This window comes from Mus caroli, chromosome 6, assembly GCF_900094665.2.
Source record: "Mus caroli chromosome 6, CAROLI_EIJ_v1.1, whole genome shotgun sequence".
In the NCBI taxonomy this organism is placed as follows: Eukaryota; Metazoa; Chordata; class Mammalia; order Rodentia; family Muridae; genus Mus; species Mus caroli.
This window is the reverse complement of record NC_034575.1, coordinates 51,248,974-51,273,213: the sequence shown is the minus strand read 5'-3', so window position 1 is coordinate 51,273,213 and position 24,240 is coordinate 51,248,974. Positions and strand designations below refer to the sequence as shown.

The following is a 24,240-nucleotide window of genomic DNA, read 5'->3' as shown; positions in this document are numbered from 1 at the left end:
TGTAGACCAGGCTGGCCTCGAACTCAGAAATCCGCCTGCCTCTGCCTCCCGAGTGCTGGGATTAAAGGCGTGCGCCACCACGCCCGGCTCTGTTTCTTTAAAATAGGTTCTTATTTACCAGGCTAGCCTTGAACTCACAATACTATGGCTCAGTCTGTCAACTGCTACTACAGGTGTATGCCACCACACCCTGCTCTCATTTCTATTCTTTACTCTATGTATACCTACTGCCTAAATACCTAAAGGTCTCTGTTGTATCCAACCATCAGTATGATTGAATTATGAAATTTAATATGGATAACTAATAAACCTTATTTATCAGTCAACACTCTACTTCTCTTCATAGGACACTAATTATTTTATTTTGCTTTCAAGACAGGGTCTTATGTGGCCGAGCTGGGCTCCAACTTACTGTGTAGCTGAAGATGACCTTGAACTCCTCATCTTCCTGTTCTCACCTCCCAGGTACTGAAATTAGACGTGTGCACCCCCATGTGCTGGGGATCAAGCCTGGGGCTTCATGAATGCTAGGCAGGAACTCTACCAACTCCATAATAGTCACAGCCAATGGTATGCTTTGAGTTTATTCAAGTAGAACACACACACTCATAGAGCTAACAGAGGAGGAAAGCTGGGAAATATATCAATTTAGACATCAGTGGCTTTACTTTGATGTTTATAGCTTCTTAAACTGTCTAGACCAAATCTTGCTTACAAATAAGAAAGTGAGAGAAGTTGGTGGCCGGGGCTGCAGCTGGCAAGGCAGGGAGGAACACAGCGCTTAGTATGAACACTGATGTCCATGAGCAAATGCAAGTCTAGACAGAAGATCATCCTGCCTAGCAGTGTCCAAAAGACCTCTCTGTAACGATAGAAACAAAGAGTGTTGTGGAGTAGCACAGAGCCCTTCGCAATGTGTGGCTCTCTCATACCAGAGATGTGAGGCTGTGGCCAGAACTGAATTTTAATATTAATTCATTTTTGTTTCAATGTAAACAACCACATTGTGGTAGCCAATGGCAACCATAGTTGTATTGTTGACCTAGAGCAAAAGGCAGGGTATTTTTCAGTGGACACAGATGAACTGATCACTACAGACAAAGGTAAAGACAATAAGGCTAGAGAGGTGCCTCAGAGATGGCCGAGGAGTAAAGAGCACTAGCTGCTCTGTCAGAAGACTTAGGTTGGGTTCCCAGCACCCACATACAGCAGCTCTCAACAGCCTGGCTCTCCAGCTCCAGGAGATCTGAACCTCTCTCCTGGCCCCTATGCACAATGCACTCATATACATGTACAGAGAAGCAGGCACACACACAAACTCACCAATGAAAAGAAACATACAAGAATGAATGAGGAAGAGAAGGACTTACCGTCTCCCTCCTCCCCGTAGGCCAGAAAAGGGGGGACTGTGATGATACGCTTCTCACCGACACACATGCCCAGCAGCCCTTTGTCCATTCCAGGGATCAGCCATCCAATCCCCACGTACGTGTCATAGGTTTTCATGCGATTATGGCTGAAAAACATCAAAGAGGAAGGAAGCAAGTTCCATACCATTCCTAACTCATCCCTTGGGATTTCTGTTTCCCAAATCTCAGATAAACACAAAGCCCACAGTCATCCCTAGGAGCAGGGTCTTATGTGGCCCAGCAGGCATATATCTCATTGTTAGGAAGAAATGAGAAGTTCCTATGGATACCGGCAGTCAACAGCTCTCCTACTCACTGAGCTCTCTGCCATTACAGAAAATCTCAGAGAGTTCCCTACTTTTTACCCTAGCCTCAGGCCTCTCTATAGTTCTCCCCTTCCCTTTCCATAGACAAACCATATAAATGACTCAAACACCCATGAGTTTCCCTAGAAACATGTCTCTTCACTTAAGTGGAGATCTGCAACTATGGTTTAACCATTTAGTCATTTAAATGAAATTTTTAATGTCTTCTAAAGGTGTTATAGTTTGACCCTGGCACCACAGAGTATCAAACACCAACCAAAATTATATGAGGAGGGATTTAGTACTAAGTAAAGTTTGGTAGAATACATTTTCTGGTTTTCTAATGAGCACAGAAAGAAGACATGACAGAAGGAACCAAGGGCATTTCACACACTGCCACCAACAGTGGCACTTACCTGGAATCAAACAGTGTCCCATCCAAGAACGTTCCGTTGTAGTGGTACCTCACAAAATCAGATACTTGGATAGTCCGAGGGCAACTGGGAGGCTTGAAATAGGTCTGAATCTGAACCTGGTCTTCAGAATTCCAAATATCCACCAAGAGTACATCAAAATGAAGAACTGAGTTTGGAGGGATCACACCAGCTGGAAATTACAGAGCATTCACACTGAGAGACTGCCATCTTCTGGCAACTCCGAGATTCCCTAGAAAGCAGCTGTTGAATAGCTATCTTCTTGTTGAAACTGCTACCCTCAGGAGGGAGGAAGTGGGTATGGAAGTGGGACTGGAGAGACTAACAGAAAAAGATTTACTAGGTTTCTCTCCAAAGATATAAAAGTGTAAACAGTGGCTAATGAGAGGAATTGTGCCCTAAGGAGCTGCCTCCAAGTTGAGCTCCAGAGACACAGGTTTTATCTGCCACCACCCGTATTACAGTGGGCTTTTTAGTAATACAGTGGCTGCCCGGAAGTAACCCCTCAGCCAAGCTCCTGCAAGTTACTCCAGTGAACTCATTAGCTCACCAGGCTGAATTTAGTGGGTTCTTTGGTCTGCTATCAATGACCTAAGTGCCTAAGTGGGTTAAATAAACATGTGTTCACATCCCACAAGTAAGAAGTCAATTGACCAGTGCTGTGATAACAAAAGCCAAAAGAATTCAAACCCATCGCCGATGTACAATTCCAAAGGGCTGATTCTTCCTCCAAATAAAATTAAAGAAAGAGAGAAACTCTCCTCTTCTCAAGAGTTCCTTAGATACTCCTGTGTCGGCACTTTCTTCCATCCCTAAGAGATAAACCTATACTGGAAATGCTAGCTATGGGTGTTGGGCCTTTCTTTTTCTTCTATTAAAGATCCCAAATTCTCCAGTCAGGTTGGCTGAAGGGGCTGCAAATGTGTCTATAAATAACAGAATGAAGACTTACAAACTCCTTCACTTCCGTAGGCAAGGTTTGGGGGAATTGTCACAAAACGCCTCTCGTTTACACACATCCCAACAAGAGCTTGGTCCATCCCTGCGATCAGCTGGCCTTTTCCCACAAACACGTTGAAGGTAGAGTCCCTGTCATAGCTGACAATCCAGAAGGAAGAGAGAGAAACAAAAGCACAGTTATTGCCATAGTGAAAACAGTTTCGTGATGGTCACAGCAGCAGACAAAAAGGCCTGCCAAGGAGTTACTGACCCAGGATTTGTAATCACTGGACAGCATCTGCAGGGTCGAAGTTCTTATATTAACTTGAATATAAGTAGCCAACAAATCCGCTTAAAATTGCTTGCCACTGGACTGATCAGCTTAGGCCCAGGTCCAGGGCTTTGAATTAGCTCTCCCCAACATCTCCCCTCCACTGGATGAACTGTTGGAGTGCATAAAGGAACCCTGTCCTACAGATCCAAAACTATAGGATATCCATGACACAGGGCAACAACAGAATATCCATATCCAAGAGGAATCCTAATTCGGGTCCAGTATTGATAGTGTAGCAGAAGCCAGAGACCTCATACCAGACCAATGACTCACCGCAATGAGCATTTGCAAGCAAAGAAGTATGGACAAAAGGGTATACTGTGAGACACATTGTGACACACTACAGCTTCCACCATGAGATTTTTTTTTCTTTTGGGGAATAAGGTTGCCAGGGTGAAGAGAGTATATGGGGTGGGGGTGGGGTGAGTGGAATTGGGGTGCATGATGTGAAATTAACAAAGAACCAATAAAAAGTTTTTTTAAAAAATACTTACCACACAAGTTTGACACCCTAAGTTTGATCCCCCTGAGCCCACAGTGAAAGCAGTCCTGAAATTGTCCTCTGATTTCCTAAGCACACTGAGGCAGATGCAATAGAGAAGGGCTGCACATGATTAAATGCTGACATGGCAGGCCATAAATAACAAAACATGGATGGGACTTACACCCTGTTCTTCAAAATTAAATTGAGCAACAGAGTTTTATCTTCCAGGAGATGTATTGGTTACGTGCTCTGAGAGATATGTAAATGAAGGACAAGACAAGTTTGTCTCTAACTACTTTATACACTAGCAGAGAAGCCCATAGGTTCAAACACTGTGTGTGGAAAAGGCCTGATAGTCCATAGTAACAAAGGTAGTTGAGGGGAAGGGGCCACAAGTTCAAATGTAGCCTGGGCAGCCTTCTGAGACTGCCTTGAAATTTAAAGGGAAAGAGGTCTGGAGGCACTGCGCAGTGGTGGAATCTAGCATTGCAAGGTTCTGGATTTAATTCCCAGCCCTGCAGACTGAAGAAAAGAATCAGGGTGGGGAAGGGGAAATGAGTGCAAAAAGAGAAAAATAAGCAAAAGAAACCTTGCTGCATATCTTGGTTTACAATAAGAAGCAATGGAAACAACTCAAGGGGATAGCCCTGCCTTTGCTTTAGTCAGATGGAAAATACATTGTCCTGTGGCCATCTTACGGGTTCCTACTCATCCATATTGAAGGGTGCACTCAGTGAGTGAGGGGTAAGGGTGCCCTCAGTGAGTGAGGGGTAAGGATGCCCTCAATGAGTGGGGGGTAAGGATGCTCTCAGTGAGTGAGGGGTAGGCCAATGTGATGGCTCAGCTGGTGAAGACACCTGCTACAAGCCTGACAACCTGAGTCCCTGGTACTCACATGGTGGATGGAGAGAACCAACAACCACAAGACATCCTGTGGCCTCTTCATGTGTGCCATGGCAAGCATATGAGCTGGCACACACACACACACACACACACACACACGTACTACAGGTAACACAGTTACACTATCAAATGATACCATTTCCCATTTACACATATGCAGATACTATGGGAAGATCCATTTTGAAAAACCTGAGAGGGGCAGGGAGTTACTAACTGCTAGCACTTATGCTTCTGTGGCCACCCTTCCTTTTGATACATCTGCCTTTTCCTCATTTTTTCCTAAGGATCGATTTGATGAAGCAATTTGAGGTGCCGGCTTCCTCAGACTTTCCCCCTTCCCCAGCTCCTCCTAGTCTAATACCCCATTTTAATTCAAGGTCAGTGAGCAGAACAGGATTTCCAGCCTGGGCCACACTGGAGCACAAAGAAGAACGTGCACCTTCTACAGATATCAACCTCAAACCTCCACGCTGGGGCAAATGCCACCTCCTGTTCCGCCAGCTCCTGATTTTTGCCTGAGCATGGCCATATCCCAGTACCGTCCTCGGAGCCATCCTTGGGATTGTGATAATGAAACTATAAGCAAGGCTTCTAAGACTCCTGAGGAGCAGCACTTGTGGGAGCAGCAACAGTACCCAGGCAGGAGGGAGGGGGCTTTACAAACGCATTCCTCATCTGCAGAACATGAATACAGTTTCCAAGCTTAATACAACTTTTTGAAGTGCACACACATCCTATTTTAATAGTATTAATTCTTTTTCTAAGAAGTTTGCACATTTATAATGGAATCCTATTAAAAAGTCCATTAAACTGAAATTAAATATTCAAAGAATTGGTTTGTCGATAGAGGGATTATTGTGGGCACAGCTAACAGATCACAAATCATTCCTCTTAAAATGACATTAAGCATAAAGAAATTGCAAATTAAACTGAAAATGTTTCTGGGTTGTTATTTTATTTACTTGTTTTCATTTAATAACTTATTTTATATATATGAGCATGTTGACTGCACGTGTGTCTATACACCACATTCATGCCTGGTGTCCACCTTGGCTCACCTGGAACTGGAGTTATGGACAGCTGTAAGCCACTACATGGGTACTGGGAATCAAACCTGGGTGGTCTAGAAGGGCAGCTGTGCTCTTAAACACAGAGCCGTCTCTCTGGTCCTATTCTACTTTGAGAACTTCATACATAAGCACTGTATCTACATCTCTCCTACCCTTCCCACCCCCCCAAGTCCCACCCACACCCTGTCTCCCAAATTCACACTCCCTTATTTAATCATTATTGTTATTATATGTTATACATACTGAGGGTAAGCCAGGGGAACTGAAGCTGATGAGGAAACTGGGTATTGAACCCTTTAAAGGGGGCTGCTTCTTGCTCCAAGGAGTTTGAGAGCCAGAGAAGGAAACCTACTCAGGTGAGGGACTGAGCCCAGACCAATCAGGGAGAAGGAAAGGAAGTGAGAAAGGGGAGGACTAGGGAGCCTATAAAAAGGGCAACCCAGAGTTCCTGAGTGGCCTCTCACCTCTAGGGTCCTTTAGACCACCTTGATGGGAACTATTTGTTCTTTTGTTCTTTCTGTAGCTCATGATTCTTTCTCTGCAAATGCAGCTCTGGAAGCTCCACCAATCTCCTTTACCTTCTGGAATCAAGCCAATTTCTCCACAGTTGGCACCCTCTGACTCCTGTCATTTTCTGACATCTACCACTATTCCTCCTGCTTGTGATTCCCAGAGGAATCCTGCTTCTACCTTTCCCAGAGGTCCAATTCTCTGTCCCTAGATGACTGGGCCTCACCCTAATATTTCTGTGGAATTGTGTGTTTATGTGTGTGTGTGTACATGTGTGCATGTGTATATGCATGCTTACACACTTAGCATTTCTTATATAAACATGTTTCCAGGGCTGACGACTTAGGATCGGACATCCTATGTGGGAGTTCACCCATGGAAGAAACTGAATCTCTTAGCAGGCATTGACCATGTGCATCTCCTTCATCTAGGAGTGAAACCATGTGACATCTCCCCCAATCAACACTAGCAGGTCATCTGGTATTGTCATTATGCTAGATTTGATCAGGCAACCATTTTGCTGATATCTCATAGGTGTGTTTTCCCTAAAAGACACTATTTAATAGCAACCATCCTGGGTCTCTGGCTCTTACACTCTTCATGCTTTTCCCTGAGCTTTAGGTACAGGGGCTACATTGCAGATGTATCAGCCAGGGTTGGGCACCCACATTAATTATTCGCTGCACTGTGGCCAGTTGTGGATCTCTGTAATAGTCCCCATCTGTTAGAGGGGGGAAAATCTTTTTTGATAAAGTGTGAGAGCTACAGTTGTCTGTGAGTATAAAGGTAATTGTCTACAACGCAGTTAGAACTTATATTGGTTTAGGAAAATGGTGGTAGTAGGTTCTTCTCTCATAGTTATGACCTCTCCAGCCCTGAGTAATTGGCTAGCTTTGCATTACTCGGCATGATTCCCTCCTGTTGAGCAGGCCTGAAGTCCAACTAGATAGCTGTTGGCCACCCCCAAGATAAAAGTGTCACTATTGCACTACTAGAGATACCATGCCAGGCTGGCCATTACTGTTATCTGTAAGCTTCACAACTGGATATCACTACTGATGGTTCCCACCCCACCCCCCTTGGCAGCTTGCTTGCACAGCACCCTTCTTCTAGATCAAGTCCAGCTCTACTCCACCGTGTCCTGATGTAGGCAGTGTCTTCAGCAATCAAGTCTTACCTTCAAATTCTGGAAGGAAACCAAGGAAAATGGCAGTAGCCCATATTGTTTTAGAAGTATCATCCATTTCTTTGATCTACAACTTGTAGGTTTCCCATTCTGGCACTGGGATTCATGTTCAGTGAATGCATGACTCTTAAGGAAAGCACACACACACACACACACATGTCCATACCTACATACAAACATACACTTGTATATTATGTATGTTTTAAGGAATCTCATATAGTAACATGTTGCTCTATGGCTTTTTCAAACACCCTTGGTGTTATTTATCTCTGCTTCTAAACTCCCCCCTCATCCCCCCCTCCCCGATTAACCTTCCTTCCTCTCCACAGCTGAAGTCCCTGTGCACATTTTCCCAATTATCCTTCCTATTACTCCCCTCCTGCTATGCCCCTTTCTACTATTTACCAAGCATCTCTTCTGTGTTAGGCCCAGTAGCATAGCAAGCTCTTCACAAAGAGCTTGATTCCATCTAATCCTTGAATCCTCAGAATCCTTACACAACACAGGTTGTGTTATGTAATGCTTAGACATTCAGGCTCCCTGGAAGTTAATTTTTTTTTCCAAGCTCAAAAAGTTAGCCAAGTGGCACAGGCTGGGGAAGCTCAGTAGCCACACAGTGTTGTTAATTCTTCTAATGATCAGCCTCGTGGTGTTAATTCCTTCCTTTGGTGATCGCATAGCACTGTGAACAATGATGCAGAAATGTGTTATACGCACTAAGGCACATAAGGCTCTAACAATGCAGGACCAGTGTCCTCTGTGGCTGACCATTAGGGAAAAAAATGAAGTCGTTCTAGGTAGATTTATGCTGATCATGGCAACTGGCACAAACTCATGTGAAGCATCAAGCCCAGAACTGGTCATGAAAATCACTTCTGCAAATGCTGGAATAAGATCTTATGCAGCCTGTCCCACTGGCCAGCTCATTCACACCTTTTATAGATGTCCCAACTGGGGTCCTACAGGAAACAGATGGCTCACCCAACCAGGCAGTTCCCGGAAGGCTTACTGAAGGGACTGTGCACAGCTGACATTATACTCAATGGAGAAAAAAGCCTGATACTTTCTCCCTGTACTCAGAAATAAAGTAATGATGCCTTCTTTCCCACTTTATTCAGCAAAGTCCTGGAAAAACTGGTGAGGCAAACTCAGCAAGACAAAGACGTAGAAGCATCCACACTAGGAAGAGGCATAGTGTTCCTATGCTAACACAAGAAACTGTAGGAACCCCTAAGGAGCTTGCTCTCTCTGAATTAATAAATGACTTTAGCAGTGTGGCATGATTCAAAGTCAATATACAAAAATTAGCTGTGTTTCCCTTCTGTCAGTAGATAATAAGAAGTTAATAAATAATTCTATCTACAAAGGCAAAAAAAAAAAAATGTTTGCTAGAAAGACCCAAAAAAACTACACACCAAAAACTAGAGAAATATTGCTGAAAGAAAGGTAAGTGGTCTGGCAAGGTGACTTACCTGATATAGACACTTAAAACCAAGACTGAGGACCCGAGTTTGAGCCCCAGTACCATGGTAGAAGAAGAGAACCAACTCTTGTAGGGTGTCCTCTGACCTCCATACATGGACATGTGAACTGCACACTCATGCATATATACACACATGATTAAAAAAAATAGTAAAATAATTTTAAGCAGAAATAAAGAGGACAAAAATAAAGACACCCTACCTGTGTTCACGATTTGGAAGACTACTGTCATTAAAACACTTGCAGCACCCAAGAGCCAAGACATACAGAGCCAAGACAGTTCCCATCAATTCCCATTGGCATCTTGCAGCAGGAGAAAAATATCCTAAAATTCATCTGGAAATGTCTAAGGATTCAAAGAGCCACAATAATCCTAAGAAAGAAGAGCAAGAGCCCTCTAGTCCCTGACCTTTAACTGTAGAAGGCTACAGTAATGAGAACAGTATGCCCCAGATTTAAATTACAGAAACTAATGTAACTGAACAGAGAGTCTGGAGTGAATCCTTCCATACATGGTCAAGGGATTATGAATAAGATCACATGGTGGTGAGATTCTAGGCTCCAAAAAAACAAAAGTTGGGTCTTTGCCATTAAATGCAAATCATAGTACAGACATAAAGCTACAAAACCCCTAGAGAACAGCATGGAGCCAGGCATGGTAGGTCACACCTATTATCCCAGCAATGGGGATGTTGAGGCAGGAAGATCAAGGAAGTAGAGGCCTGCTTAGGCCTCATCCTTAAACTCCGTCTCAAAAAGCACAGGGAAAGCCTCCCAGCATTGATTTCACAATGATTTCTTGGATAGCACCGGAGGTACAGGCCGCCAACGCAAAAACAGTTAAGTGGGATTGTGTCAGACACAATTTAAAAAACCTCACAGTGCAGAAAATAATTGACAGGGTAGAAAGACAACCTGCAGAACTGCAGCAGAGATATGCAAACCACTCTCAAGTTTGACTCTGAAACATCACTCCCGTAGACTTATGTGCTTGGACACTAAATCCTTAGCTGGTAACGCACTTGGGAAAGTTACAGAACCTCTGGGATAGAAGGCCCAGCAAGTAGGCATAGGCCACTAGAGGTGGCCCTTTGAAGGTTCCAGCCATTCCAGGTTCTGGCCTGTGTTCTCTGCTTCCTGATCTATAAGATGTAAACAGCCACAAGCCCAACTGTCCTGGATTGGACCAAGCTGCTCCAGCACCGTGCCTTCCCACCATGATGGACCAAAACCTCTATATTACCTGCAAATTAGCCCTTTCCTTCCTAAAGCTGCTTCTGCCAGGCATTTTGTCGTGGTGACAAGAAAGATAACCAATGCACATACAAGAGACTAAGGTCTAGAATATCTAAGAAATCTTGCAACTCAACAACAATAAAATGACGCAACTTTAAAAAAAAAAATGAACAAACTACTTGAATAGACATTTCTTCAAAGAAGAAAACCAAATGACTAACAAGCACATGAAAAGGTGTTCCTAGCACCAAGGAAATACAAATTAAAACCATAATATATTTCCAGGGCACTTCCCACCTGCAAGCTCTCCTCTGGCGAGTGTATGTGGCCAACATACTCTCGCCCAAATAGACAAGTCAGGCTTTAATGAGTAAGTGACTACTAGTGACCAATCACTGGCCTTAATTCCCTTGCCTATCATTCTGACTCAGAACAGTGGATAAAAGTCCATTTTGAATCCTGTGCTGCCTGTTTAATAGCCACTGAACAGGAATACATAGTTACTGAATAGGAATGTGCTATGGGGTTGCCAACCAGGATCTAACTCAGAGCCTAACAAATATCTCAAGCAGTTTGGGTTCCAGGTTCTGCTGTGATCTACACAGATGGTCCCTTGAACTCCTCTCTAAAATGAAAAGACTATCTCCATGACCCTAAAGAGATCAAGACCTGCTGGCACTTCTCAATGGCCTTGGTTTTGGTAGAAAGTTCCACAGACAGCACTGAATAAGACCTTTCCCCACAAAGGCAGAACAGCACAGGGACTATGTGCACAGATGTGTACAGATGCAGAATAACAGAGGGGCTGTGTATGGATGCAGAACAGCACAGTGCTATGTACACAGATGTGTGCAGATGCAGAACATCACAGGGGCTATGTGCACTGCTTTGTGTGGATGTGGAACAGCACAGGGGACAGTAGCAGCAAAACTAAGAAGGGAGTGCCTTTATTATGCTGCAAAATGAAGTTAGCACTTAAGATAGTGTGGGGTGGGGAGATCTCCCTAGGGCTGGGATGTAGCTCAGCAGTGGAGTGCTTGCCTAACATACACAAAGCCCTGGACTCCATCCTCAACAGCACAAGAAACACCTGATGGCTCATACCTGTGATCCCAATACTCAGCAGGTGGAGGCAGGTATCAGAAGACAGGGCCACCAAGTTTGAGACCCTGACTCAAAAAGGAAAAATACAAACAACAAAAAAGGTAAATCCAACCATGACACTACTGCTGAAGATAAGTAAAACCCATCATATACTCAACTTAGGAAATTGTCTACACAGAAGCATATATTATTTTCCAACATATTACTTAACATAAATAAGCACTTGGTATCTCTATCCTTACAGTGTTAATAATAGGCTGCACCTCTGAATATGGGATTAGGCAATGTTATAGCAAAGAAGAACGTTTGAGGGAACAAATGGCAAGCTGGTGGGCTGGTACACGCCTAAATCCAAGCAGTGGAAAACTGGGGTAAGAAGATTGAAGCCATCCTGGGATACAGAGCAAGACCATATCTCCGAAAAGGGCAATAAAAATAAACAATGGATGGAGAGATGGCTCAGTGGTTAAGAGCTCATATTGCTATTTCAGAGGATGCAATTGGGTTGCTCACAAGCATCTGTGACTCCACTTCCAGGGAATCTGATACCTGGCCTTCTTGTGTCCCTGCAAGTACAAATGCACACATATAATCTAAAATGAAACAAATAAATTTTTAAAAAATAAATAAATAAGAACAAGTAGTAACAGGAAGCTGTAGAGTCACATATATCTCCCCTTCTACAGGATAAAAGGAACAGTAAAGATGGCCTGAACAGCCCATGAAGGGCAAAAAAACCTTGGGAAAATTGAAAGCAAATAGAAGAACAGAGTGGATCTTACTGAAAAGAGTCTATAACACAGGATGGCCAAAGATCTATCAGGCTGGTCTCCTAGAAAGGTTGGAGCAGGACAGAAGGAAGTCCACTGTGCAACAAGGGACCACACCTGCACAGGTGTCCCTTCTCAAATCTTAGAAGCTAGCAGCTAGAATTTTAAGTTATAAAATTGCCTAACAAAGAGAGAGAGAGAGAGAGAGAGAGAGAGAGAGAGAGAGGAGAGAGGAGAGAGAGAGAGAGAGAGNGAGAGGAGAGAGAGAGAGAGAGAGAGAGAGAGAGAGAGAGTATTTTATTGTTATGCTTGGAATTAAATCCATGGCTTCACATTCTTTTAAAATGTTTTTAATATGTGTCTTAATCAGGATTTCTATTCCTGTACAAACATCATGACCAAGAAGCAAGTTGGAGAGGAAGGGTTTATTGAGCTTGCACTTCCACATTGCTGTTCATCACCAAAGGAAGTTAGGCCAGGAACTCACACAGGGCAGGAACCTGGAGGCAGGAGTTGATGCAGAGGTTGCTGCTTACTGGCTGGCTTCCCCTGTCTTGTTCAGCTTGATTTCTTATAGAACCCAGGACTAACAGCCCAGGGATAGCACCACCCACAGTGGGCTGGGCTTTCTTCCCCCCCTTGATCACTAATTGAGAAAATGTCTTAAAGCTGGGTCTCATGGAGTCATTTCCTCAAGGGAGGCTCCTTTCTCTGTGATAACTCTAGCTTGTGTCAAGTTGACACACAAAACCAGCCAGTACAATATGTATGAGTGTTCTGCCTGCATGTATATCTGTATGCCACAGGTGTGCCTGGTATCTATGAATGCCAGAAAAGGGCATGAGACATCATGAACTTGAGGCAATCATGGGTGACACTGGGAGATCCCTGTCTCAAAAATAAACAGTCCAAGCATGGTGGCAAACACTTGCAATTCCCATACTTAAGAGGCTGAGGCATGAAGATGTCAAGTTTGTGTCGCTGGAATGGTACAGGGAATCCTCCAACCCTATCTCAAAACAACACACAAAAAAGAATACCCAAGACTGCCTCACCCGGGATCTGCTTCACGTAGCAATTGCAGTCCTGACATAGCAGCCCTTAGTGAACTAAAAGTCTCCTTGCGGGGTGACTTTACCCATCCCCTGGAGACATTCCTCCACTGAGAATGGATCCAGCTGCAGACCAAAAGAGGACCGGCCAGGTCTGACTTCCCTGCCTCCCACTCTCTGCCCCATACACTCCCAGACTAGGTGGCAAGAGTGTTTCTCCAAAGCCGCCACGTCTACCAGCAGCGAATGGGACTGGCAGGATAAAGACACCAATAAATGATCTGGCAAGCTACCTGTCTACTGCCCAGATGGAAAAATGAAGGAAGGTTGCAATGAAGGAAGAGAAGAAAAGAGCAGGCCGGACGTGGGATGATCTCCAGCACATTAAAATACTGAAAAGAAACACTTCAAAGCAGAGTCAAGCCGTCACATTCTGTTAAAGAGTATTACTCTTAGGTAACTGCACAAATTGAAAAGTTGTGTTCCCATAGGTAATTCTTAACAAGGATCCAGTCCAAAAAAAAAAAAAGGACCCAAATCAAGCCATTCATACGAATGCATAGTAACCTGCAATGCCCCACAGAAGCAAAGTCCCGTCAATGAATCTTGTCAGGGTGGGGTGCCTTGCCAACCAGCCAGTGGCCTCCAGGGACCTCCATTGGAAGAGTACTTTCCCGTAATTGAGAAGCAGCCCTAAGGCTCATTCCTCAGCAGCAGCAGCACCCTAGCATCATCTCCTTTGCCACAGTACATTCACGCTTTAAATACCTCCTGCCTGTGTGAGCGTGCCCTGACTAGCCACTAATCAAGTCTCCCAGTCCACCCAGCCCAGTGGCTCTTCTCAGAGGACCAGGCCTACTGAAGAAATGAGCCTGGGTCCTAACTTAAACAGATTTATAACTGAATGCCCATACAGGAGGCACCTTACCCAAATGCAACCAACCAAATTATCTCCCAGGAACCTGGCCTTGAGATAGAGTCTGGTTAATCATGCACACAGGATGGAAAGCTGGATCTCTTTTGAGGAAACCTCCTATGCAGTCCCTTGGGGATCTGGAGACAGTCATCTCAACTCATGTTTCTGGAATTTCTTACAGCATCAAAGATGACTCCAATAAATTCCCTCTGCACTCTGCTCTAGTCAGCTGGAATTGGTTTGTGTTCTCTTCTCAGCCATAATGAAGGCATGGCTTTCCGTTGTCTTTATTCTGTTATATCACAAATTTAGAAACGTAATTGAATAATTATGCAAAATAATTTTGCACCGAGACTAGACACCACAGTTCGGTTGTGGATGGGCCTGGTGCTGTTTGTATGCTGATGTTAATTCCACTCTCCTGGGAGGGGGCTGTGAACAAGGAATGAGTCATACTCAGGTGACTTCTTGTGAACCAATCCCCTAATGAATAAAGGAGCCAATCACTGGGCGAGTAGGCGGGACTTCCGATTTGGAGAGGGGAAGAGAGGAAGCAGGGGAGAATTAGATCTTTTTGGACCAGGATAGTGTGAGGATACGATGTAGCAACAAGTGTCTCCTGGTTTCCATGGCGGATCCGTCAAAATTCACCACTGTAGAATTTAAATTTAATAAGGTTTACAGGATTAGGATTTTAGTTGCTGCGCCCAACGATTGAGTTACGGTCGTTTCTGAACTAAGTTTGTGTTGGGTTTTCCTTCACGCAGCAGCTGGTCCGGGTTCAAGAGAGAAAGGTACGGAGGTAAAACACGTGGGTTTGCTTGAGGTGCACACAAAAGCCGTGGGGGATCTGAAACACCTCTAGGCCAGTCTCCACGAGATAATGACAGGTCGGCCATTGCCCGCCAGCACATGGCTGGCCAGGCCGCCTGGATAGAAGTACAAGTGCAGGAACATGCCGGTTTCTTTTTTTTATTATTTCCCGCAACAGGGTTCCTTATTCATAATCTATCCATTGAAGATCTCCTGGATGCTACTTCTCTACATGAGAGCCTCTACTAGCTATCCAGGACTTGTATGGAATGGTTCCTCCACACCTGACCTGCTCTCATCAGGGCTCGTGCCTCCTGATCCAGCTATCAAGAACTTTTTTTTCTTTTTCTGTTCCTTATGCATGATACTGTTCATTCCCAAGCTTTCCACACATCTCTTTCTCTCTTAAGCCTACTCTCTACATTGAAGAAATAAAACCCTGCCGATGCTCAGAACCTATCTCAAGCATCAGGTTTTCCCCCAAAGGCTTCCCTAGCAGACAGGAAACCCCTTCTCGTTGGAATTGGCAGAGGCATGGTTGTCTGCCCCTCACTTGGCAGTCTCGGTATGCCAGCTGACGTATATGAGACACACAGAGTCTACCACAGAGTCTAGAAGTTATTTATTATCCAAATGGCCAATGTAATCATACCTGTCTGAGCCTGGTGCTTCAGCCCCCACCTCAACCTCCCTCTGCTCTGTCTGTCTCTATAGCTCTCAGCAACTTCTATTTTACTGTGTAACCTAGAGTATCATGTGTTTTCCCAGTAGAAATGTAAGCTTCATAAGGTTCTGTTTAAATCACTACCACATCTCCAGAACCCAGAAGAGGAGGCACTCAATAAGTATCTGTTTAACGAATAACAAATGGGTGACTGAGTGGAAATGTAGTGAACTAAGCTCCAACAAACCTATAGTTCTTTTAGAGCAAAGGTTCTCAAAGTCCTACCTTCTAGATAGCTGAATCAGTAGGGAACTTGTCTCAAATGCAAATGCTTCTTGGACCCAAACCCCCAGAGCTAGCAAACCAGAAACTGTGTAACAATCTCTGCAGGCAATTTGGGTGCATTTAGTTTGAAAGCTTAGAGCAGCACGGGTCTACCTAACACATGCAGTGGGCTTGGATCAAATGTCTGCACCTTGGAGATCTGCAGACAGACCTGAATTCAGGCTGCCAGTGAACCAGAGAGAGAACTTTCTGCCAGGATAATGAAAAGGAAGCATTTTTAGCTTTAGTCCCAGAAGGAAATTGGAGCACCCCAAAGTGTTGTTCCCCTTACTCTCATGCCTAGCAATGCAATGGAATTCCTAAGATGAAGGTGGGGAGGCTGGCAGCTCTATAGCACCAGCAGGTGGAGCTGCCGCCTGCTTGCCTTTGCAACAGTGGACACAGGAACACATTCACAAGCCCACAGAGGTTAAACAAAGCCACATCCATAGCAGTCGCCAAGGGCTGATGGTCCTAGTCATCTTTGTAACTGTGAACGTCCATATGCAGAAAAGGCTCATTGGCTTCAAGTATCTGAGAGGGACACACAAAAAAAAGAAAACAAAACACAACAACCCCTGGTACAAAATTCTCCTGCTGCTTAGGGTACAAGTCCTCATTTTCTTTTCCTTATTAACAGTTATTGGGGGTGGGGCATGTCATCGGGAGAGTCACAAGCACCTCTATCCACTGAGCCATCTCATGCGCCTGACAGTTACCATTTTCTTCTGGCAAAACCACCAAGGAAGCCAAAGTCCAAACTCCTAAATTTTTCCTCTCTACACACACTTTGTAAGAGGCTATAAAAGTTGTGGGCTGCAGAGAAACTTTCATTCTGCTCTTTAAGCAGGCATGGGTTTGGTTCCCAGCACTCACATCAGGCACCATACAACTGCCTGTAACTCCAGCTCTCAGGGATCCGACACCTCTGACCTCTGAGGGAATGCGGACACGCGTGGGCCCATATCCACACACAGATACATAATTAAAAAATAATTTTTTTAAAAAATCTTTTTTTAAATTGAAAAAAAAAAAGAGAGAGACTTTCACCCTCAGATCCTAACATTCCACAAATTCCACAGGAAGAGAGACCTGAGAGGGAAGCAGTCAAAGAGCTCCTCTGTGTCTTGCCCTCTGCATTCCGGCTCCCCTTGGCAGCCATTTCTGAAAGGGAAATCTGATCCCTGAGCCCCAGGATTCAAAGTCTTCATGGTCTTTCTACTGTCCTTAGACAAGGTCCAAACCTCAATAGCCAGGAAGCAAGATCTCACCAAAGCTGGCTGGCTCCAGGCTGTTACATGGTTTCCTATAAATATGCACAATTCTGTGTCAATTAAAAGTTTTAACATTTACTTCATGTCTTTGAACCTTTCCCTCCAGCTTCCTCCTACTTTTCCCACTTGTCCTTGCTCCACTCTCACTGAGACCACACCAACCAGGCCACGCACTGGCGACACTGTGCACCCCCCTCCACACCCTGCTATCAGCCTTACCACCTCCCGCACCACACTCCCCTCTTCATCTCCTCCCTAGTACATTTTGCTCTTCCTTAGGTCTTATCCTTGCAATCTAGGAACTCCATGCTGACGGCCCACCTCTTGCACACGCATTAGCATATAGTTAAGCCTTCTGTGTGAGTCCATTGCTTCCTGCTTTTCTTCCACCGTTTTTATGGCAGCCTACAGAACACAGATTGGGCAAGTCATTTGGATATTCTCAGCCTTACTTTCTTGATCTATATTGAGGTATCTTCATCGCTGTCTTCTGAGGGGAGATGAATTCTGAGATGAAAATAATTTTACCCTGCTAAGGTACAGGGTAAAACTAGGTATGGCCTCTTGTGAGAGAGAGCCAGCTCTGCTGTTCTTCTTGTGCCTGTCTCGACATTTTGTAGTTACTTGCCTGTGCTAAATGACAGTCTCAGAATCGTGTAAGACCTTAACTCTTAAGGGTAGACAGTGTATAAATGCTATGGTTGTACCAAGGTGCTCTTCCCACTGTCCTCGTAGTCATCCCTAGAGAGGGGAACTTGTCCCTGTGGAAATTATTAGTGACCATCAGTTCAAGCAAAAAAGCACTTTATATGAAAGTAACAAGCCAAAGCTATACAAATAACTAATGAGCACACGAACAGATGTTCATCCTCATTACGGATATAAAGATCAAAGCCTTGATGAGGGGTCAGAGGCTTACTCTGCAGCTCTGGCTATCCTGAACCACATTATGTAGACCAGGCTATCCGAGAACTCACAGAGACCTGCCTGCCTCTGCCTCTCAAATGCTGGGACTAAAGGTGTGTACCACCACATCCAGAAAATATAATTTTTAAAAAGAACATGAAGAAATAGGGACACTAAGGGAGGGAGTGAAAGGTGAATTACACAAGACAACTGGGAGTTACTTTTGAGATTCTGGGCCTCAAAAACTTAGACATAAGTCCCATTTGATTCAACAGTTCCAATCCTGGGTATATATCCAAAAGAAATGAAATATTTTAAAAAATCAACCTTATAATCTATATTTTCAGAGGTTTTTTTGCATATTTTTTATGGAGAGTGTGCCATGACATTCATGTGGAAATTAGAGTACAATTTGTGGGAGTCATTTTTCTCCTTTGGCGATGAGAGAACCAGGGACTGACTTTAGATGATCAAGCTTGTCAGCGAGTGCCTTAACCACAGAGCCATTTCATGAGCCCTATACATTCTAGAACTACATAGCAGGGGAATACCTCAATTAAGATGGGTTGGTATAAAAACTACAACTGAAACAACGGTATGACTAGGTCTGAGGATATAGCTCAAAAATACAGAGCTTGCCTAGAATGTACAGTCCTGGGTTCAATCTCCCTGTGTACCCCCCAAAATAATTAACACTAAGGAGGTCTAACCATATCTAAGCCTTTGCTTTGTGCCACATAGTACTGACAACTTTAAATGTTTTTACATACTCACGTGTGGCTGCTTATATTGTACATAATAAGCCCATTCAGGCACAACAGTTTCCTGTCTAATGGAGTGCTTCACCACAAGGACACAGCCCAGGGTTAGAAACAGCAGCCTGAAGAAAGGGGCAAGGCTGAAATGAGCTGAAAACTTAAGTTACATGAGCAAGCCCAGGCCATCTCTCCCGCAGTTTTTGTAAAGCCGGAAGGGGTGGGCACAGGAGTTGCACACAGGCACAGCATTTGAATTCCCACAGCCTGAATCCAAAATATTTGCACAGGTCTCACAGGTCTCACTGGTCTTGGTTCCTTAATTGGAAAAACAAAAAAAACAAAAAAACAAAACCAAGGTTCTTGTAACTCCCCAAAGATTTAAATGAGCTCGAGCATATATATATATACCGTTGCCTAACACCTCAACAGTTCAGTACAATGACTGCGATTATGGGACACCTACCTCATCCTCCCACTAGTCAATGCTAAGGTTGGGTTGTCTAGACAATCCAGGGATGAAACCCAGGGACCAGTCAAGACGGACCACCAAGAAGGCGGGCGGGCATCACCCACTCTTGGAGGTCTCGCTGAGTGGCCATTTTACTTGTTTGAAAAACGTGTTCTGCTGTGCGGGGCAGAGAGGAAAAGAGGAATTGTCCGGTCCGCAATCTTAAGGTCCCAACTACCGCTGAAGGCTCAGCACACCTCCAAACGCATGGGGAGGGCGGCGGAGGGGGTGGGGGCGAGCTGGTGGAGGTCCTTGGGGAGTGTAGGGGCACGGTGTACCTGGAGTCGAACTTCTGGCCGTCGAGGAAAGTCCCCACGTAGTGGTAGCGCACGAAGTCGCCACTGTGCACCGTGCGCGGACACTCATCAGGCACGAAGCTCCGCTGGATCTGAAGTTCCGAGCTCACAGCCAGGCCCAACACCGGGGCTGCCTGCCCGGTCACCCAGAGCAGCAGCAGGAGCAGCGACCGGCGCCGCCAGCCCCGGGCCCCTAATGCCATCGCGCAGCCTGAACTCCGGGGAGGCGAGGGGCAAGGCTGGGCGCGCCGCGGCGATGCAAACGTGGAAAGGTCTCCCGGCTAGCCCCGGGCCGCAGCGCCCGCCCCCCGCCGCCCGCGTCCGCCCCGTGCCGGGCCGAGGGGAGGAGCCGCGCCCAGCCCGAGGGGCGTCCACCCGCCCCGACACTGAAGCTTGGGAATTCCTCTGCCTTCCCCGCCTCCAGAAGCCGGGAGAAGATCGCTCTGACTGCCAGGCCCCGCGCCTGAGCACTGCGGGTCCCAAGAGACGATATGGAGACTCCTACGTGGCAGCGGATCCAGTTTCCCCTTGCTGCTCTGGGAAAGGAAGGAAACTTAAGAGTCTTTTTAAAAACTTAGTTACTGGGGGTGTACACAATAAACAAGCTGGAACTTCCCTCAGAATGTTTTTGAGTTGCTGTGAACTAATGTGGTCAGTGAATTAAGTTCCTAACACGTGACAGCTTGGCCAGCGCTCCAGATCCCACAAGCGACCCCTAGTTAAATGAATCCTCTATTTATTAAAGCTTTGGAGTATTAAAAGTAAATCAACAGAGCTTTCTCAATTTGTTTTGGGACGCTACCAAATAATCCAGATACCAAAACCTACTAAAAACACCCACAAACGAGAAAAATAAGCAGTTGGCACCAAACAAGTTCTTTTTTTTTTTTTTAAAGCAAAGGTGCTAAATAAAACGTGAGCAAATAGAACACAACAGCTACCTGAGTGAGCTGGTTAACAAAGTATCAGAGACATCTGCAAAGTGAAGAGAAAACAAGATACTTTAAAAATTAGTATAGAGCTTATGATTAGAATACAGCGATCTAATAAGAAGCTATAGATGGCCCTCAAAAAAGGTTAGTGATCAGTTTTCCTACTTGGAAAAAACAAAAACAAAAAACCTTGGAGTGTCCTAAGTTACAGAACAAGGGATAGAGAAAAAAGGAAACCCGTGCTAACGTAACTTCAAGTTAAATCATCAAAGGAAAAGAAACGAAGAGAACGAATAGGTGCTCCACATTGCTTCACTGGACCCTAAAGATCAAGACCGCAATCTACTTTTAGAATCAAGCAACCTAAGAATCAATCAAAACCTTTCTTTACTCTCAGATCCTAACTGCTGGGCCACCTTTCCGGGGCTCCCTTCCAGCTTTTCCCCAGTAGTTTCATGGCTGAATTTAAGTCTTCCGTCCATTTTGAGTTGACCTTTGTATACAACAAGAGATGTGGTTCTAGTTTATCCAGCCTATGCATATTCAGTTCCCTAGCACCATTCATAGAAGACAAGGTCCTTTATCCAGTGGCCATTCTTGCTGCCTTGTGGAAAAATCAGATGGTTGTGTATACGTGTGTGAGCTGGGGATTGAACTCTTGTCTTAAAAATTCTTGATAATGGATCCTACGCAAAGCAAAGCCTTCTCAGAGTCTCAAGTAGGAAGGAGGACCTGGACTTAATACCCAGTACCTATGTGGTAGCTCACCGCTGTCTGTAACTCCAGTTCCAGGGGAGCTGAGGTCTTTTTCTGTCTTCTGTGGGCATTGCAGGTCCGGTACAGAGATACACTGGCAGGCAAAACATGCATACACCTAAAGGAAATATAAATAAAGATTATTTTTTAAAAAGAAACACTTCAGGACATTGGTCTAAATGATGATTTTGATAAGACTCCAAAAGCATGGCAAGCAAACGTAAAAGACACATAGGGTTATATTAAATCTAGAGTTGGCATTTAAACAAAGAAAAACTCATGTTCAAGCAAAGGAAACAACAAAGGTCCCAGCCTCCAGAAGGGAGGATGCACTTGTATCCTGTGCAACCCATGAAGGATTCACTTTTAAGATATAAGAATCGTCACCTCCCCCCAAATCAACACTAAATATTCCAATTAAAGAATAGTCAAGGGGCCCGGAAAGTAGTTCAGTCCGTGACATCATCAATCTGCCTTACATGTGTGCAAGGCCCTGGATCCAAACCCCAGCTCACACTAAAATCAGTAAATGCATAAATATGTGAGTAAGCAAATAGACGTTTCTCAATAGACTAAATTAATGTGTTCATGTGTGTGTGTTTTTTTAAGGTTTTTATTTATGCTCAACAACACTAATCAAAGAAATACAAATCAAAACCATAATGAAGAGGCTGAAGACAAGGCTCAGTGGTTAAGAGCACTTGCTGCTCTTCCAGAGGACGCTGGATCGGTTCCCACCACCTACATGGGAGCTCACAACAATCTGTAACTTCCATTCCAGAGGATCTGATACCTTCTTATGGCCTCTGCAGGCACTATGCACACATATGGTGCACAGACATACATGCAGACCAAAAAACCCTACACATAATTGTTTTCAATAAATAAAAATTTTAAAAACCTATAGTAAGATATCACTTCAACTCAGTTAGGATGGCTGTCATCAAAAGCCAAAAGCATGCTGTGAGGCTATGGAGAGAAAATCTGCCCACATTCTTAATAAAACTATAAATTACCATTGCTATTTTGGGAAATAGACTATTCAAAATCTAGAAGTAGAGTTACCATCTGAGGTGGGCCTGGGAGCACAAGCCTATAATCAAGCTACCTCGGAGCCTGAAGCAGTCAGATTGGAAGCCCAGGGCCTGCTTGCGCTGCAGAATGAAACCAAGTCAAGGAACCTAGCAAGATGCTGTCTCATAACAATGAGTGAGAAAGAAGCTGAGAATATGGCTCAGTGGTTCAGCACTTGATCCAATATCCAGGACTACAGAAAGAACAGGAAGTGCTGGGACTATCATGTGATCCAGTTATTCCATACTAAGTATATATACCCCGAGGACCTGAAATCCCAGTCTCAGTGAGACACCTGCAGTAGCCAGTTTATTGCAACATGCTTTAGAAGGGTGAAATGAGTCATTTGCAGAAACAAGGATGGGTCTTGGAAGCATTATATTAAGAAAAGCAAGTCAGAGAAGAATAGATATCACGTGTGTTAACATGCAGTAATTAAAGAGTTCTTCTCAAAGTAGAAAATGTAGGAGATATATGCATATATCAGTCCAGGCCTAACCTGTCCAAGGCTTTGGATCCCATGCCCAGCAGAAATAGAAGGGACAGAAAAAGAAAAAGAGGAGGAAGAGAAGGAGAAGAGGAAGTCAACAAAATATGGGAAGGGTATGGAAGAGGAAAGGATTGGAAAAGGGATATTCAGGTGTTGGGGGATGGTTTTATGCACTGGGTAGTCAGATGCTGATTTCTATGCCCTGATATCTGGTTGAAGTCCAGAAGATTTCATAGTCAACCATCACCAGTTTCTAAGCCTCTATGTTATGTAAAAGTTGTTTTCCATTGCCTGGTTGGTTAATAAACTGATTTCCATTTCCATGAACTGATTGGTTAATAAAAGAGCTAATCAGTCTACTATCTGAGCAGAAGAGAATAGGGTGGACCTGCCTATCTCAGTCAGAGGGTCTCCAAGAGACGAAAGAGAAGGACCACGGGGAGATGAAGGTGTGAAGACACCATGTGCAAGGGCTAGGGAGAGTCGCCATGAGGTCACACATAGAGCGGAGTGAGCCAGAACAAGACTCAGACTGAAGGTAAAGGACCATGTGGCTGGGAAATAGACAGCCTTAGAGGGTGAGAATAGCTCAGAACCTTCCCCAGTCTAGGCTTGCATCTTATTAATAAAAGTACCAGGACTCACTCTTGGGCATATACCCAAAAGATGCCCCACCATACGACAGGGACACATGCTTCATGATGTTCATACATGGCAGCCTTGTCTTTAATAGCCAGAAGCTGGAAAGAACCCAGATGCCCCTCAAATGAGGAACAGATACAGAAAATGTGGTTCATTTACACAATGGCATGCTATTCAGCTATTAAGAATGAGGACATCAAGAGTTTTTCAGGCAAATGGATAGAACTAGAAAATATCATCCTGAGTGAGGTAACCCAGACCCAAAATAGCATACATAGTATAGTATGTACTCACTACTAAGTGGATGTTAACCAAAAAGTGCTGAATACCTAGGATACAACCCACAGAACTTAAGTTTACCAAGCAGAAAGGCCAAGTGGCGATCTTTAGCTTAGAAGGGGGAAGAAAATAATCACGGGAGGCAAAAGGAGGGAGAGATCTGGGTGGGAGAGAGGAGGGGAGAGGGAAACGGGATCAGGTATGGGGGTTGGGGGACAGGAGAGAAGCCCAGAGGGCCAGGAGAATGAATGGAAATAAGCAGCCTCAAGGATGGGAGGTGGGGAGAGCCTCTAGAAAGTACCAGACCAAGTCATTTTGAATGACCAGGGAGGTGAGAGACTCTCAGGACTCAATGGGAATGACCTTAGATGAAATGCCCTACAGTGAGGA

At 44.6% G+C, this 24,240-nt stretch overlaps 1 protein-coding gene across 1 annotated transcript in view; it reads right to left on the bottom strand.

Moving 5' to 3' along the window:
• The window catches only part of Fkbp9 (FKBP prolyl isomerase 9), a 47,136-nt gene extending 27,110 nt beyond the window's left edge, over positions 1-20,026 (bottom strand). The window contains exons 1-4 of the mRNA XM_021164364.2: positions 19,660-20,026; positions 3,101-3,246; positions 2,131-2,320; positions 1,371-1,516 (exon numbers count right to left, since the gene is read on the bottom strand). Coding sequence (XP_021020023.1) covers positions 1,371-1,516; positions 2,131-2,320; positions 3,101-3,246; positions 19,660-19,880 — 703 coding nt within the window. The 5' untranslated portion in view covers positions 19,881-20,026. The remainder of the gene's footprint in view (positions 1-1,370; positions 1,517-2,130; positions 2,321-3,100; positions 3,247-19,659) is intronic.
• Positions 20,027-24,240: the final 4,214 nt, after the last annotated feature.